The following is a 16,783-nucleotide window of genomic DNA, read 5'->3' on the forward strand; positions in this document are numbered from 1 at the left end:
TTTTAAGCTTGTTGTTGTTAGGCACATACTTTCTTAGAGAAAAAAATTTTTCACAGCAGTCTAGACCCTACTCTGGCCCAGAGAAGTCAAAGTCCCTCCTTTGGCTGAACTACAGTGTTAACAGTCCTGGCCTGGTCCTGGGAGCAGGGCCTGTGCTGGGGAGGAAGGGAGGGGGGCAGGGTCACAGAGGAGCACCACAGGCAGCTAGGACCCAGCTTTGTGACGGGTGAGGTCAGTGGGTCCTCTGCCCAACATGCCTCACTCAGCCCTCAGCTCCCCAGTTGGCCACCCATCTGCACCTCCTCATTTCCTCCAAAGTGCCCAAACCAGAATCACCTAGTTCCCCTCCTGTCTATCATTCAAACACTAATGCTTTCTGGTTCCGTGTGGGAGACAACATACTTTCTTTAAAATCCCTTACATCATAAACAATTGGTCCCTCCACCTACCTGAAGATATTTCTGTCTTCCCATGTTTTAAGGCAAATTTCAAGCAGTCGTTTGTATCAAGATTAAAGGAGTGTCAGCCCATATGAGGCGGGGGCGAAAGTAGGTCGACAGTTGTTTGTAGGAAAATAATACAATAATAATTACTAAGTAATAATACGAGAATGAACTGTTTCACGTACTCACAACTGTAAACCTACTGTTACCCCTCCCTGCATATGGGAAGATGGGGCCCTGGCCCCGCCCCGCGTCTGCGCCTCCGGACCCCACCAGGCCTCCCGCTCGCACCGCTGCTCTTCCTTCCGCCCACGGGCTTCTAAAGCTACGAAGGTTTGGGGTTTTTGTTTTGTTTTGGGGGTTTTTCCCCCCACAAACTGTGGACCACAGTGGGAGGGGACAGAGTTGTGTAGGAGGGAGGCAGGAGTGTCAGGGGCTGTGTGGGGTTTGACTGAACATGAAACCTTTAGGTATCCGTTTACAGCACCCACTCCAGTTTGGTGTAAAAGCAATTTCAGTGATGTGTGTTGTGGTTGAGAGAGAGAGAGAGCGAGCGAGCGAGCGAGAGAGAGAGAGAGAGAGAGAGAGCATGCCTCTCGACAAGCAGTCACGTCAGCTACGTTCCGTTTGGGAGCCTCCTCTTGCCCTGTTCATCGCCTCATAAAGGTCCCAATAACTTGTGACCCCAAGACCTTGTGTGGCCATCAAAAGGGCTAAAATGGACAAGTCAAGATGAGGGCTGTCTCCCAGATTAAGACATCAGCTCCCCAAGATCACAGCTACATCTGGGCCTTGGGAAATTAATCTTCTGAGATCTTCTCCCACACCCCATCCAACGGTCCCCTATAAGGATGTTTTTATTTTGTTTTATTTTTTTAACCCTCACTAGAGGATATTTTTCCATTGTTTTTTTTTTTTTAGAGAAGGTGAGAGGGAGGAAGGGAAGGAGAGAGGAAGGCGGGGGGGGTGGGGGGGGACATCCATATGAAAGAGACACATCAATTGGTTGCCTCTCACACAACCCCAACTGGGGTGCCAGGGATTGAACCTACAACCCAGGTATGTGCCCTTGACTAAAAATCAAACACTTAGGTCTGCAGACCAATACTCTAACCACTGAGCCAAACTGGCCAGGGCTATAAGGATGTTTTTAAATAAACTATTACATATGTTCATGTGGTATATGTACATATTTACTACCATTTTTTCCCCTTTATTGATTTTAGAGAGAGAGGAAGGAAGAGGGAGAGAGAGATAGAAACATCTATGAAAAAAGAACATCAACAGGCTGCTTCCTGCATGCCCCCCACTGGGGATCGGGCCCACAACCTGGGCATGTGTCCTGACCGGGAATCGAACAGGCAACCTCTTGGTGCATGGGTCAACGTTCAATCACTGAGCCACACAGGCCATACTACTTGTTGCCATTTTTATTTTTTTTATTATTTTTTTAATTTTTTTTCCCTTTATTGATTTGAGAGAGGAAGGGAGAGGGAGAAAGAGACAGAAACATCAATGAGAGAGAACATTGATTGGCCGCCTCCTGCATGTCCCCCACTGGGGATCGGGCCCACAACCTGCGCATGTGCCCTGACCAGGAATCAAACTGGCGACCTTTTGGTGAATGGGTCGATGCTCAACCACTGAGCCACACCGGCTGGGCTTGTTACCATTTTTAAATACACTAATATTAAAATACATTCAGTACATCTAGATTTTAAACTACAAAACTTCACAATGTAAAAGATACTATTTAAAGAAAAAGTACACCCTGGCCAGTTTGGCTTGGCGGTTAGAGCATCAGCCCACAGACCAGAGAGTCCCAGGTTCGGTTCCCGCTAAGGGCATGTGCCTTGGTTGCAGTTTGTCCCTGACCTCGGTTGGGGTCGTGTGGGTGGCAGCCATTCAATGTGTCTCTCTCACGTCGATGTTTCTCTCTCTCTCTCTTCCTCCCTCTCTCCCTCCCACTCTATCTGAAGATAAATGCATAAATGTCCTCCGGTGAGGATAAAAAAAAAGTTACTTAAGTCCTTTTAATAAATCAAAACATTATTTTTGCTAAGAAACAAAGGAGAAACATTGAAGCAATTCTCAGTGAATTGCTTGTTTAAGAAAAAAACATGTTTAAGTTGAAGAAGGGCCACAGCTGCACCAAGACCTCTGTACTATTTGAGAAGACAGAAAGTACAGCCAGAAAAGACTCTTGAACCCTAGCTGGTTTTGCTCAGTGGTTAGAGCATTGGCCCATGGACCAAAGAGTCGCAGGTTCGATTCCAGCCAAGGGCACATACCTTGGTTGCGGTTCATTCCCGACCCTGCTCGGGGTCATGCGGGAGGCAATGAGTCGGTGTCCCTCTCACATTGATATTTCTCTCTCTCTCTCTCTCTCTCTCCCTCCTCCCTCTCACTCTATCTGAAGATAAATGGAAAAATATCCTCAGGTGAGAATTTAAAAAGAAAAAACAAAAAGACTCTTACACAAGCTGATGTACATAGGGATAGATTAAAACACACACACATGCACGCACACACACCAGCTCAGGGCGCAGGAGAGGTGCAGAGAGACAAGGCTGATGAAATAAACTGGAAGAAAAATAAGCCTGTGATATATGGCAAATTATGTCACTCCACCACATGGGCTGGCCTGGAGGACATTTCAGACTGAGTCCCTTGGTTAATGCTAGCACTATATGAACTAATCACCCTCCTGTGGGGAGCAAATGCTGAATGGCTCAATGGACCATCCAAATCTGTGCAAACAGCCTCTGAGGAGCAGTGTTCCAGCACCGCAGGGACTAATGAGAGAGAACAGCATTTATTGAGGATATATTCATGGGCCATGTACTGTACTAAATAGTTTCCACGCGCCCTCATTTAATCCTCACCACAACCCTACAGTGGTTCTCAACCTTCCTAATGCTGCGAACCTTAATACAGATCCTCATGTTGTGGTGACCCCCAACCATAAAATTATTTTTGTTGCTACGTCATAACTGTAATTTTGCTACTGTTATGTCCTAGGGGACCCCTTTGAAAGGGTCATTTGACCCCCAAAGGGGTTGCGACCCACAGGTTGAGAACCGCTGCCTTAGATTAAGTGTTAGTCTTACCCTGTTTGTATAGATGAGGACACGAGGCTAAGAATGGCAAAATAATGTGCCCCAAACCTCACAGCTAGGAGGTAGTGGACCCAGGGTCTGCATCCACGTTCTGGTGACCTCAGAATCTACATTCTTAGCTGCTCAGTTCTGTGCTGTGGAGAACGGCCAGCAATGGTCCTTCCCTGGCTGACTCCCAACGTGTGACGGTTTCTCACCTCAATCTGGGGGGAGGGTAAATATTTAACTATTCTGAATAATCTCAACAAGAGCTTCCAAAATCTATTTCCAACAGATACTGACATGTTCTTCCCATAGTCCTGGCCCTAAATACCTGTAGGTGGGCACCCCAACCACAGCTGCTGAAGGCAGCTACACCGGATGGCAGTGCTGTTTGCTCAATCCCAGTTACGTCCCAGGCAGCTCATATACTCCACTGGGCCCGTCCAAGAACCCACGAGGCAGCAGCTACCATCTCCATCTAAAATGGGGAAAAGGAAGGAACCTCCCCAGACGCTGCAGCTATCCATGGTTGTGGCAGAACCACCTTTCTATTGTTTCCATAAACTGCCTCATAATGCCTCCCTGACCTGGCCTCAGCCAATATGCTGTCTTAAAGCCTTATCCTCAAGATTGGTTTAAACAAGACACAGAATCCCTGTTTCTGAGACCTGCTGAAATAGTAGGAAAAACAGCACAAGACACACAGCCAATTCCTGGAGACATGGAATGAACGTGGTCTTCCACAGAAAGAACCTGGCCTGAAGCATCCATTTGGAGGTTACCCTTGGTCTCACTGGAGCCTGAGTAATTCATATACTACATAATTAACATTTTTAAAAATCAAGAGGGATCTAATAAAAAATGAGCCCAAAGAGAAAGTGATCTCCTGCATCACGGAAAGTCAAAGGGGCACAACCAACATGAACTGGCAAAGAAGATCCTGATGGCATCTCTCTCTCCCAGAGTCCACATGTCCTCCTGTTTTAGCCACATATGCACTGGACTGGTCATCTTGAGTCAGAAAAGAAACTTGGGTCAGCTGACTAGGGCACCAGGCTTAATGATAGCCACCCATCAGCAGCTCTTCGATTAAAGAAATAAGTCCCCACAGGGGGCTGTGGGCTCCCTGATTACTCCTGTGATATCTGGTAAGGATGGAGGCTTGAGGTCTCAGGGTCTGCCAGTCTGGGTGCAAGCTGACCAGTGATGTGACAATCCCCCACTGGACCAATGCCTAAGCCCTCCCAGAGGAGAGAGGTGGAGAGAGATTGGAGGGGATTTAAGGAGATTTATCTGGGGGAAAGGAAAGATTAAAGGGAATTATGGAGACCCAGCCAAAGAAAAACTCAACAAATTAACTCCTAAAGTCCTCCCGTGAGAGGACACTAATGTCCACCTGCCAAGCCTGATTACTGCCCATTCAGTTGCCAACTTTGAACCAGAAATTCCTACTTGAGACACAGTCCTCATTAGCCCCTCTGGGGACAAGCTCTATCCAAAAACGCAATTTCCCAAAGTGCACCCTACTAGTCAATAAGGACACTAGAGATATTTATCTCTTTCAATCAAGAAAAAAATGTTGGCTTTTCTTCTCCAAAAACAGTATAATACATCCTATCAAAGAAAAGAACACTCATGTTTATTATTGTTCACAGAATTTGGGGGCTTCAAATTTCCCAATCAAGTAAGAAGCTACAGATTGTAGGCCTACCGTCCAAGTGATAATTCCAAAGGCAAAATCCAGCATTTTCACAGAAAGTTAAGCAGTTCTTCCAGCTGCTAAGATGTCCTGCCTATCCCGACGTTTTCTCTGTGACAGAAGAAGGGATACTTCAAAAGCCCTTTCCAGACACAAGCTCTTGGACGGAAGAAAATTGGCCTTAAAATGCAGCAGTCCCTCACAAGGAGAGCCTAGACGGCCGAAGGATGTGCGTGTCCCTTCTAAACTGTTCCCAGGGCATGGACAGGTGCTCAGAAAAGCCTTGGAAAAACTGACCCCAACCACCAATGGCACTATTCTTTCAACCAAAATCCTTGGAGAATTTCACACCCCACATCCAATCCACCAGCAATTCCCACTGGCTCTCCCTTCCAAATAGATCCAGAATCCAACCACTTCTCATCACCTCAGTCACTACTTCCTAGTTCAAACCCACCACCATCTCTCCCCTGCATTGTCGCAATGGCCTCCCAACTAGACTCCCCACTTCTGCCCTTGAGACCACCAGCCCCTCAAGACAGCAACCACAGCCATGATGGACGCACCTAAGTCCCAGGAAGTTACTCCTCTGCTCACAACCCTCCAATGTTCCCCAATTCTTCACAACAAAGGCAATCTCTACTATGGTAGATAAGGCCTTCGTGAGCTCCTCCCCAACTCCCTTCTACAGCACACCCCGCCTCCTGCCTCTCCCACCTCAGCTCCCACTCTCCTCCCCCTGATCCCTCAGCTCCAGCCACATCAGCCTCCTGGAACACCAGGCCTCGGGAACACCAGGCACACTCCCACCTCAGGCCCTCAGCCAGCCCGATGGCTCCTTCAGATCTTGAGCCAGACTTCGGCTCCTCAGCAAGGCCATCCCTGCCTGCCCTGCCTCGAGCTGCAATCACGCCCACTCCAAGAAATCCCCTTTTCCCAGTTTATTTCCCCCTAATGTGTATACTATATAACACACTCCACGTTTCACTTACTCGTGCTTTTAATTTTCTGACTCCGTCACCAGAATGTAAGCTCCAGGAAAGCAGGCATTTTTACCTGTTTGTTCACTGCTAAACACTCCCACCCAGTGCCTAGAATACAGCAGGTGTTCAATAGAGATTTTTTTTTCTTTTTTTCTATCCTCACCCGAGGACATTCTTCCATTTTTTTGTTCAGATAGAGTGGGAGGAAGAGAGAGGAAGAGAGAGAGAGAAAGAGAAACATCGATGTGAAAGGGACACATCGAGTGGCTGCCACCCGCACGACCAACCAGGGCCAGGGACAAACTGCAACCGAGGCACGCGCCCTTAGCGGGAACCGAACCCAGGTCTCTCTGGACCGCAGGCCGACGCTCTAACCGCTGAGTCAAACTGGCCAGGGCTTCAATAGATATTTCTAAATGTATGAGAGGCTGAATTGATATCATACCTAAAAAAAAAAGACAACGATGACTAAGAAAGGCAAGCTTCTAACAAATACTGCAACTTGGATACCCTTGGGTAGAAATCTAGGGATTTTCCATCCTTATTTTCCTCTTGCTGATATGCTTCCAAATACTTCTCCCAAAATCGAATCAGAGTAATCCCAGATTTTTTTTATTAAAATATTCAGGCAGTCAAATATATAAACCACCTCAAGTAGCTTTGCATCCCCCACCCCCCACATATACCCAAAGAAAGAAAAGCTAAGTCTGTTTTCCACCTGGGCCTTCAGATAAATCAATTATCTGTGTCCTTAACAGGTGTATTAAATGAGTAATTTCAGAATAAGGAGTGCAAATAGTACACTAATGGGAAAAGACAATGTTTGCCCCATAGAAACTTCTATTTGTACCCTCCCTAAAGCAGAACCCAGCAGGCTCTCTTTTAATGAAAAAGAAAATACATGATGCTACGGACATTAAGTGGGATAAAACTCCCTGTCCTGAGCTGTCTCACTTTGCTACTAGCTTGGGCATAAAACTGTCCCTTTAAACAGGAGTCGGCTGCACTGGCCACACATGGAGAGCAAATGCCTTCCTTGTTCAGGTGAGCCTTACAATCTCAGGGTTGTCAGGACACTTGATAACCATCTCATCTTCCCTGCCCCCCTGATTTTAGAGATGAGGAAGCTGAGCAAATGACCAATCAACCCATAGGCCACACCCCCCATGAGTGGCCGAGCCAGACCAGGAACCAAGGCTCACATCCTCCACAGTGCCTGCTCCAGCCCCCTGCGGACAGCAATTACTTCCACGTAAAATGTTCAGTCTATAATAAAGTATGTATTCCTACCCCACAGAGATAAAGGTCTGTTTTCTAGGACATGCCAGTTTCTACGGTCCAGGGGAAATGAGGTCTACTGGGAGAATCCTTCTGTGCCGTGCCAAGTATTAAGGCCTTTTCTATTCAGATGCCATGCACGACATGGAAATTACAGAAGTGACTTTCATGAGTCTGGGGTACTTCCTGGGCACCAAGCCAAAGCTTTCTCCCCGTCTGTACACTTCCCCAAACAGCCTGTTTTCATTTTCTTGTTTCGGAAGTTGTTAAAAGATATCCACAGTAGAGATGGCCTGAAATACGCCAAATGAAATGTTTACCTCTCCTGATTTGCTGTTACACAGCATTTATCTGCTCTCACAGTATGCCAAGGATCTGAAAACATGTCACTGATTAATAAATAGTAATTAAGTCTTCCCACCTTATCAGGAGATAAGGTTAGGTTCCGGGATTTCCTTTCATTTTTTTTTTTAATCTCTTCCCACCCCCGCCACCCCCTCTTCTGAGGGTTGTCAGTCTCCGGGATTCCCTTTCGAAGGAAGCCACACTGCAGCCTCCAAGTGAAGAGGTTTGTCCTGAGGCCTGACTCAGAGGTATCTGCAAACCCAGACCCAAACCACATAAACTGTCCTTTACTCTCTGCTGTCCTTTGCTTCCTCAGCCTCTTTTCCCACCGTCTTGGGCCAGCCTTCGTTCCCATTTGGCCTCAGCCTCCACACAAGGACCCTCTGACCACGCGAACTAAATAGCTAGACCCTTCGGTGTCAACAGTGAGTGTTCTGTTCGGCAAGGAGAGGTACCTAGGTCAGGCAGCCAGATATCAAATGACAAAGTCTGGCAGAGTGCGCATCAGGCCTCTACAATGCTTTATTTAAAAAGCATCTGAACACTGCAAACTGACATTCTGGCTCCTGGCAGGGCTTTCCTGACTCAGGATCTTCAGGCCTATGGTGCAGGTGTGACAAACCAAATGACTGGGCCTGCAGAGTACCTTGGAAACAAATCCCAATCATAATTGTTGATGCCTCTGATTTAGGTTGGGTTCCATTACTCAATATCCACACTGAGGGGACCCAAAATGACCTCTTTACTCAGACTGAGGATGTGGCCCGGGGGGAAACAGGCATCCTGAGCGTCAGACCACTTCTAGAAAGTCTGAGGAGACGATGCTCATAACTCAAAAACTTTGCAATGTTACAGATTTAGATAACAAGTTACCCCACAATTACGTTTTCTTTACATTAATATCAAGATTAGCTTTCCAAATACTAACATTAAGTCATATTGTTATTAAACATTCACCATTACATAATCCACAAAGTGGCTCAACCCTGTGTGGATAATCATGAGTTGTTCTGCCTAGATTCAAGTATCAGCTATACTACTTAACAACCAGCTCACGTTTGGCAAATCACTTACTCTCTCGTCTCAGTTTTCCCATCTGCCAAGTGGAGATATTAGTAAATTACCTGCCTCATAAGGTTATAATGAGTTAAAACATGTAAGCACTTAGAATGATGTCTGCTTAGTATTCATTTTTTAAAGTCACAGATGATTACTATTATTATGTCATTGAATAAAAACATTTTGATCATTTTATTGTTTGTTTCATTCTTCTAGAACTCCTGCCAGCACTACAGGACCTCAGTGGGAAGCTTCTTTTCAAAGAATTCTTCTTAAGGCAGAAGACAAAGCTTTGGGACCCCATAGCCAAGATCATGGGGAATGTGGCCGGAGTCCAAGAGGTTGCTCTGTAAGAGCTCTCTAGTCTCTCTGGCACCAGAAGATAAATCCCATTCTTTCCAGAGGTGGAAACCACCGCAGTCATCCCCAAACAGCTCCTGCGACAGCCACTCAATGAAGCCACAGCTCACTGAGCCTCAACAGCCCGCCACTGCAGAGGTGAGGCTGCGGGGCTCTCCCAGGGAGCAGAAGTCACTTAGGGGACACTGCATCAATCAACCTACAGGCTGCAGGCAGAGGGACCAGTGAGAGGGGCTCAGGTGGGGACACACCATGCAAAGGGATGCATTCTCACATGAAGGGACTCCACTCTCTCTACTCTCCTGGTCCACAGTCACATAATCAGTGTAGGGACCACAAGTAAGGGCTTGCTTCTAGTTTCTCAGTAGCCTGAGCACCAGAGTCACAACCCCAAACCCAAATAAACCTCAATGGCAATTTTCAAAAGTTCTCTCCAAAACTCACTCCTTAATTGGCTATGCTGAGAGGCAGCCTCAAACCCCTGTTAGGAACAGGCTGAGTCTGTACTGTTTCACTGCAACAAAGAGAAAGTGTAGACCCACAGGTGCCCTCCCTGAAGCAAAGCACAAAAGCTGGGAGACCCTATTCTCCACCTCAGCAAGTGTGCTTTCCCGGGAATGAGAACCATGGCTAGGAAGGCCACCTTCACACGCATCTTCTCTCTGGGGGACCCACTGCAGATATTGGGAGGGGCAGGGAAAAATGACCAAATAATTGCAGTGGACCGTGGGTGTGGAGCAGAAGACAATCTGCATTTGAAAATATGGTTCTGGAAAAGCAAACAAAAACAAAGACAAGTAAAGGAGGAAAAGGAAGGAAGGAAAGAAAGAACGAGCACACTGATTTATTTATCCTACGAAACACCTTTTTCTCTTCCCAGACTAATCAACACCTCCATGAATCCGTGCAAAATGTCCAGATCATGTAGCACCTGTGTGTGACTATATACTGACAGATAGTGATCGACAACAGATATTGATCACAGGAGGAGAGAAAATAATTTGAACTTCAGATTTCAGCCAGCAGTGCCTGATTCTCCTTCACTATCAGCTTCCCCATCTATTCTCCGGTGCTCCAAACAAAACAAAAACCAACTCCTGGGCAGAAAAGGAACAGCAGCTGAACAGAGCAGCACAGCACATGCTTGCTGCATTCACGCCATCGACTTCTGACTATTTCTTTCTTGAGACGCAGCCACCAGCATTGGACTACAGACAGCCCTGGAGAAAAACCGCCTGCACAGCGACACTCACAGACCTTCTTCCCTCGGAGACAGTGTGTGCGGCTGAGCCTCTGTGAAATGAACACACGCGCAGGTGAAGTGCGTGTCCACACATGACCCTGCACACTGCGAAATTCGTCCCTTCCACAATCGCGTGGCCATCCAAAGTCTTGCCTACACCTAGTAGGTGCAGATGTGAATTCTGTAAGAATACATGATGGAAGGGCAGAAATGGGAATGACCGAAGCCCGATTTTCTCCTGACCACGTCTCTCATTCACACCGTGCGCCCCTACACACGGTGAGTAAACGCGCACAGCCTGCAAACAGAGAATCCACCATCTCAGCCCACAGTCACGCGTGGGGAGAAAGAAGTCTCGAGGGCGGTGGTGTCAGGGGAAGTGTCAAGTTGCTCGCTGGTGGGGTCTGTCTTCCCAAAGCCCAGAGCTCCCCGGTCCGGGAGCCCTACCCACCCGCGCCTGGAGGCTCTGACCCACGCGCTGGGTGCGCGGGGTGCTCCGCAGAACCGAGAACCCACCATGAGGCCGTGGCGACCAGCGGTTCCTGCGGCGGCGGCGGCGGCACTGGTGACAGCGAAGCCGCCCAAGCACCCGCGACCGCGGCCCCCTTTACCCTCTTGTCCCCGGTCCCCACTTACGTTCCGAGGGTCTCCTTGAACTCGAAAATTTTCTTAATGTCCTCCGCTTGCTTCTTCCAGGAGGAGCTGCTCTCGCAGTTCTCCCGGGCCATGGCAGACGAGGGCGGCGCGCGCGGCGAGGGGGCCGGAGCGGGCGCGCTGGGCAGGGGGCGCCGGAGGCCGAGGCGCGGGCGCAGGGGTGCCCTGGAGGACCGGGCTGGCGGCGCGGGGATGCTCGGCGCAGGAGCCGGAGGCTGGCGGCTGCCGCAGAGCTTCCTCTTCTGCAGTTTCCTCTTTCACTCTCGCCGTCGCCGCCGTCCCTCCCTGGCTCGTATTTCTGCTTGTCTCAGGCACAGACTTCCTGCCGTCGCCACCCGCCCGGCTTCTTTGCCGCGGGTTGCCAGCCTCACTTTCTGCTACTTTCTTGCCTCCCTTCTCCGCCTACCCGCCGCCCGGCTGCTCCCCCCTCCTCCTCCTCCTCCTGCGGACTCCCCGCCTCCTCCTCCTCCTGCGGACTCCCCGCCCTCCCCGCGCCGGGCCGCCGCACCCCCGCCCCCACGCCGCCCCGCCGCCCGCGCGCTGCCGCCTCCGGGGATGTCCTGCGCCCCGAGCGCGGAGGCAGCGCCGCCAACCCCCCACCCCAGCTCCGGCCAAGCTCTCGCCGCCGCGTGCGCCCCGGAGCCTGAGAGAGGGCTGGTGCGGGTACCCGAGCAGGTGCGGGGCGCAGGGGCGCGCGCGGGAGGAGCCCAGCCCCCGGAGTGCTTTATTAATTCTGCAAAGTCAAGTCTCGGGGACGCGAGGGCTTTCCTCCCCGGAGGCGGACGGGGGCGCCTCTGCGTCGCGCTCGGCTGCCGCGGAGCGAAGCGGGGGCGGCGTCGTGAGGCCGCGGGGATGCTGGGCGCCCTCTCCGCGCCCGGAGCACTAGCCAGGCGATTCCGGGCCCCTGCGACCCGGCGGTGCGCTGACCTGGGGGGGGGGGGCGGTCGTTATGGCGACCGCGGCGGAGGCCAGGGTGCGAGCGGAGGTGGGCGTTGACTCAGCCCCGCGGCGCCGGCCCGGGCTGGCGCTCCTCGAGCCTGCCAGTCCCTCCCGACTGGAGCTAATTCGCATTGCACCAAAATCGGTGCTGGAGTCGTACTGTGGCCCGGGGGAGGGGACCTCGTGGCGAGGGACGCGCAGGACGTGCCAGGCGTTGCCTGGTTTTCCCTTTGGGAGCAAAACTCCCAGGATCATTTGGCTGCTGGGCGGCGGGTGGATTCGGTGTCGTGCACCACTCGAGCTCCCCAGCCCCAGGCGAGAGCGGCCGCTGAGCCTGGGCCGGCCTTCGCTCCTGTTTGGCCCCTCCAGGTTTCTCCCACTCCTCTGGCCCCTCTTCAGCCTCCCAAACCCAGACATTTAGTGGAAAGTGAACGTCTGTTCCACAACCGCCTTAGCCCCACCCGGCTTAGTAGGGTACCCAGGTGGCAGTACGTGTACCTGGAAACATCCTTTCTTACGAGCTGGGGAAGGGAGCCCAGAGCTCCCTCCAGCCTACTTCTCGGAGGTGCACTTCGACTGCCCACTTCCCTCCCATGTCCACCTGGCTGTCAGAGGGCATCCACACGCGGATCCCCCTGCCTCAACCTGCAGGGCCTGCCTCTTGTTCCGGAAAATTATAGTTTTCCCTGTGTCAAGACTAGCACTCCCTTAGGCTCCCCCCGCCCCTGGGTTGGGTTGGGTAAACAGCACTGACTCTTGATTGGAGACACCTGTCCCATTTTCCCAGCGCTGTTCCAGTTTCACTGTAAAAGGAAAAAACATTCAACTCCCTGAAAAAGAGACTTCATCCAGCACCTTCTGCCTGGTTCTGACAAGCTGAATGCAGACTAGCTGCCCACCTGGAAGCAGTCTGGACCCACACTGGTCCCCAACCCCTTCCCCGACCCCAGAGATGAGAAGACAGCCTGGCCGCCCACCCCACCACACCTCCACGCTGCTTTGTCTTTCAGAGGCTGTTAGCCTAAGGCTCTCCGAGCTGAGGAAAGCAAGCAGGGGATTACTTGGCTGTTAGAAACACAGAGTGAATTGACAAACCCAACTTCCAAGACAGATTACTGAGGAAACTCTCTCAAAATTGAGACACGTCACCCAAATCTGAGGCTAACAGCACCTCCTCAGTAAATGTATTTGGAGAACTATAATATCTTATTTGGGTTAAAGGTTAGGTGTGAAGAGTAGGAACCAGGCATAACTGAGATCCCCTTTGACACCCTCCTAATCCCCACCATAAGCATCTCAATTTTTTTTCTCCTTTCCTCCTCCCTCCTTCTCCTCCTTCTCATTTAGTTCTTTCCTTTCTATTTCCCCCTTTGCTCCTTGCCTAAGGATCAGTGATTTTTAGGACTTGTAAAATAGTGTTGTTGTTACTGTCTTTAACATGGTGAAAAGCATATCCAGAATATCATTAATCATTGAAAACTTAAGAACCCTTTGGTCCAAACACATATTGGTCAAAAATATTTTATTAGGTGACTATATATATATATATATATATATATATCCTACATGAAAAACTTGTTTGTTTTTTAATCCTCACCCAAGGATATTTTTCCATTTGTCATCAGATAGAGTGGGGAGAAGGGAGTAAGGGAAAACATCGATGTGAGAGAGACACATCGATTGGCTGCTTCCACATGACCCCAACCAGGGCTGGGGACCAAACCACAACCGAGATACGTGCCCTTGACCAGAATCAAACCCTTAGCTCTTCAGTCTGCGGGCTGATGCTCCAACCACTGAGCCAAACTGACCAGGGCATGAAAAACTTGTTTAAATCTGAACAAGAATTATTGCATGGGGAAAATGTTCCCTTATTAAAAGTTTCCCATCAAATAGATTGTTTGACAACACTTTGATGTTAGAGGCCTCTTCTCACAAATGCTGCAAAATTCATGGCATCTTAAATTGCGTACTTTGTTTTTTAGAAAAAATTAAAAGAAAGTTACTCGAGCATATTTCCTATATACTGATGATTAACAAGCCATTGATGGGGTACAATAACACCTAGGAAAAGTGTAGCTGAATGAGGAATCACACAGAACTGCTACCTTTGTAAAAAAAAAAAAAAAAAGCAAGCTGTTAAGGAGGCAAGGTTGAGAAGAGGGACTCGATATGACCGTTTCAGATCTCTATTCAAAGAAGTAAAAACTAAAAGAACCTTCAGTCACAAACTTGGGTCATCAAGAACCTGAGCATGATCCAAGGAAAATTCTAGCTAGCCTGGACAATATCTAAGGCCACTAATTAACATGCGTCTCTTACAAATAGCTGTTCATAGAAGAACTAACTCATCTAGTGCACATGATGAAACATCAAGGTGGAACCAGAGCAAATCTTTGCAAAATTCCTCCAATTAAAAAAAATAAAAATGTCAAAAAGCAGGAAAAACAAACAACAGTGAAGAATCAACACAAGATAAAAATTTGCTAGTGAATACATAAAATTTATATTCAAATATATAATTTATTAAAAAAAAAAAAAAAAGACTTGGATAAAACAAGAACTTAGCCCTGGCCAGTTTGGCTCAGCGGTTCGAGTGTCAGCCCGTGGACCAGAGAGACCAGGTTCGGTTCCTGCTAAGGGCACGAGCCTCAGTTGTGGTTTATCCCTAGCCCAGTTGGGGTTGTGTGGGTGGCAACCAGTCAATGTGTGTGTCTCTCTTTCTTCCTCCCTCTCTCCCTCCTGCTCTGTTTGAAGAATGTCCTCAGGTGAGGATAAATATATATATTTATATATTTATATAAATATATAGTTATATATTTATATATATATATATAAATGGTGTGGCTCAGCAGTTGAGCATCTACCCACGCACCAAGAGGTCACCAATTCGATTCCCGGTCAGGGCACATGCCCAGGTTGTGGGCCAAATCCCTGGTGAGGGGCATGCAGGAGGTGGCCAATTGATGTTCTCTCTCATCAATGTTTCTATCTCTCTCCCCCTCTCCCTTCCTCTCTCTCTAAAATCAATAGAGAAAAAAAAATTTTAATTAAAAAAAAAAAGATGTTATTCAAGAAATAACAGCTTTCCAGAAATGAAGACTTTAATCTACAGATTGAAGGGGCACACAATGTATCAGATAATATATGGATGATCATTATCAAAGTATGTCCTAGTAAAACAACCTATCTTCTAAGAAATAATCTTTTGGTTTTCTCAGAAAAAAATAAAAGTCACATGTATTGGGTCAAAGAATAGATCAGACTGTTACAGACTTCTATAACCACAGTCAATGAGAGACAATATGTTTATAACTTCCCTAAGGAAATCTAATTGTCATGTAAAAATTTTGTAATAATAGCTAACACTTATTAGATCTTGTTCTAAGTGCTTTTCTGTGTTTATTTATTAATCCTCACATCAGTTCTATGAAGTACGTAATATCACTATTACTTTTTAAAGAAGAGGAGACCAAGATTTGAAAAAGTTAAGTCACACACACCTGGTCACACAGCCTAAGTGAATAAAACCAAGCAGCCTGGCTCCAGAGCCGTGCTCTTAACTATTGCACTATAATCTTCTGTCAGAGTGTTACTCAGAGTCGTCAGATAAACACTGAGAAGCTGTTACTAGAAGGAGGAGTAATACGTTTTGAGCAGGCAAACATGATAGATGTCCACCGTAATGTAAAAGTAATCTTTTTTTTTTTTTTTTGCCCTGGCCAGTTTGGCGCAGCGATTAGAGCATCAGGTCAAGGGCGGGCACCTGGGTTTCAGGTTTGATTTCCCCAGCCCTGGTCAGGGTCATTGCAGGAGGCAACCAATCAATGTATCTCTCTCACGTCTCTCTCTGTCTCTGTCTCTGTCTCTGTCTCTCTCTCTCTCTCTCTCCACCTCCCCCCTTCCATTCTAAAAATCAATGGAAAAATATCCTCTGGTGAGGATTAACAAATAATAATAATAATCTCTCTTTTTTTTTAGTTATTTATTTATTAAATTTATTTGAGTGACATTGATTAATAAGATCATGTAGGTTTCAAGTGTACATTTCTGTGATACATGATCTGTATTTGTATTGTGTGCCCCCCACCCAAAGTCAATAAAGAAAAAGAGGAGAACTGACGGTTTTTCTTTTTTTTTAATCCTCACCCGAGAACATTTTTGCACTTATCTTCAGACAGAGTAGGAAGGAGAGAGGGGGGAAGAGAGAGAGAAACATCGATGTAAGAGAGACACATCGAGTGGTTGCCACACGCACAACACCAACCAAGGCCAAGGACAAACTGCAACCGAGGTACGTGCCCTTAGTGGGACCCGAACCCAGGACTCTCTGGTCCACAGGCTGACGGACGCTCTAACCGCTGAGCCAAACCGGCCAGGGCAAGAACTGACAGTTTTTCAAAACCAAAACAGGGGAATCAAATGACCGCTAAATCCAAAAAATGTACCTTTATTTGGGGGGTGGGGGTTGTTGGGTATTTTTAGTTTTATTTTTTTCAAACTTCAAATGAACACACCCCATTGGATATTAAAACAAGTATGGGGCCTTTCTTGACATTCTCCCAAAACCAGATTCTGCTTCTTCTACAACTGACATTGAAACACAATTTTGCTAGTTCATGTTAGAATTAAGAGTCCACTCTTTATTTTATTATTTCTTTAATCCTCACCCGAGAACA

General features: G+C 48.0%; 1 protein-coding gene across 1 annotated transcript in view; it reads right to left on the reverse strand.

Moving 5' to 3' along the window:
* Positions 1-11,585, reverse strand: part of CAMK1D (calcium/calmodulin dependent protein kinase ID) — a 411,239-nt gene extending 399,654 nt beyond the window's left edge. Inside the window, exon 1 of the mRNA XM_036242307.1 lies at positions 11,148-11,585. Coding sequence (XP_036098200.1) covers positions 11,148-11,239 — 92 coding nt within the window. The 5' untranslated portion in view covers positions 11,240-11,585. The remainder of the gene's footprint in view (positions 1-11,147) is intronic.
* Positions 11,586-16,783: the final 5,198 nt, after the last annotated feature.

This window comes from Molossus molossus, unplaced genomic scaffold (genome assembly GCF_014108415.1).
Source record: "Molossus molossus isolate mMolMol1 unplaced genomic scaffold, mMolMol1.p scaffold_m16_p_1, whole genome shotgun sequence".
Taxonomy (NCBI): Eukaryota; Metazoa; Chordata; class Mammalia; order Chiroptera; family Molossidae; genus Molossus; species Molossus molossus.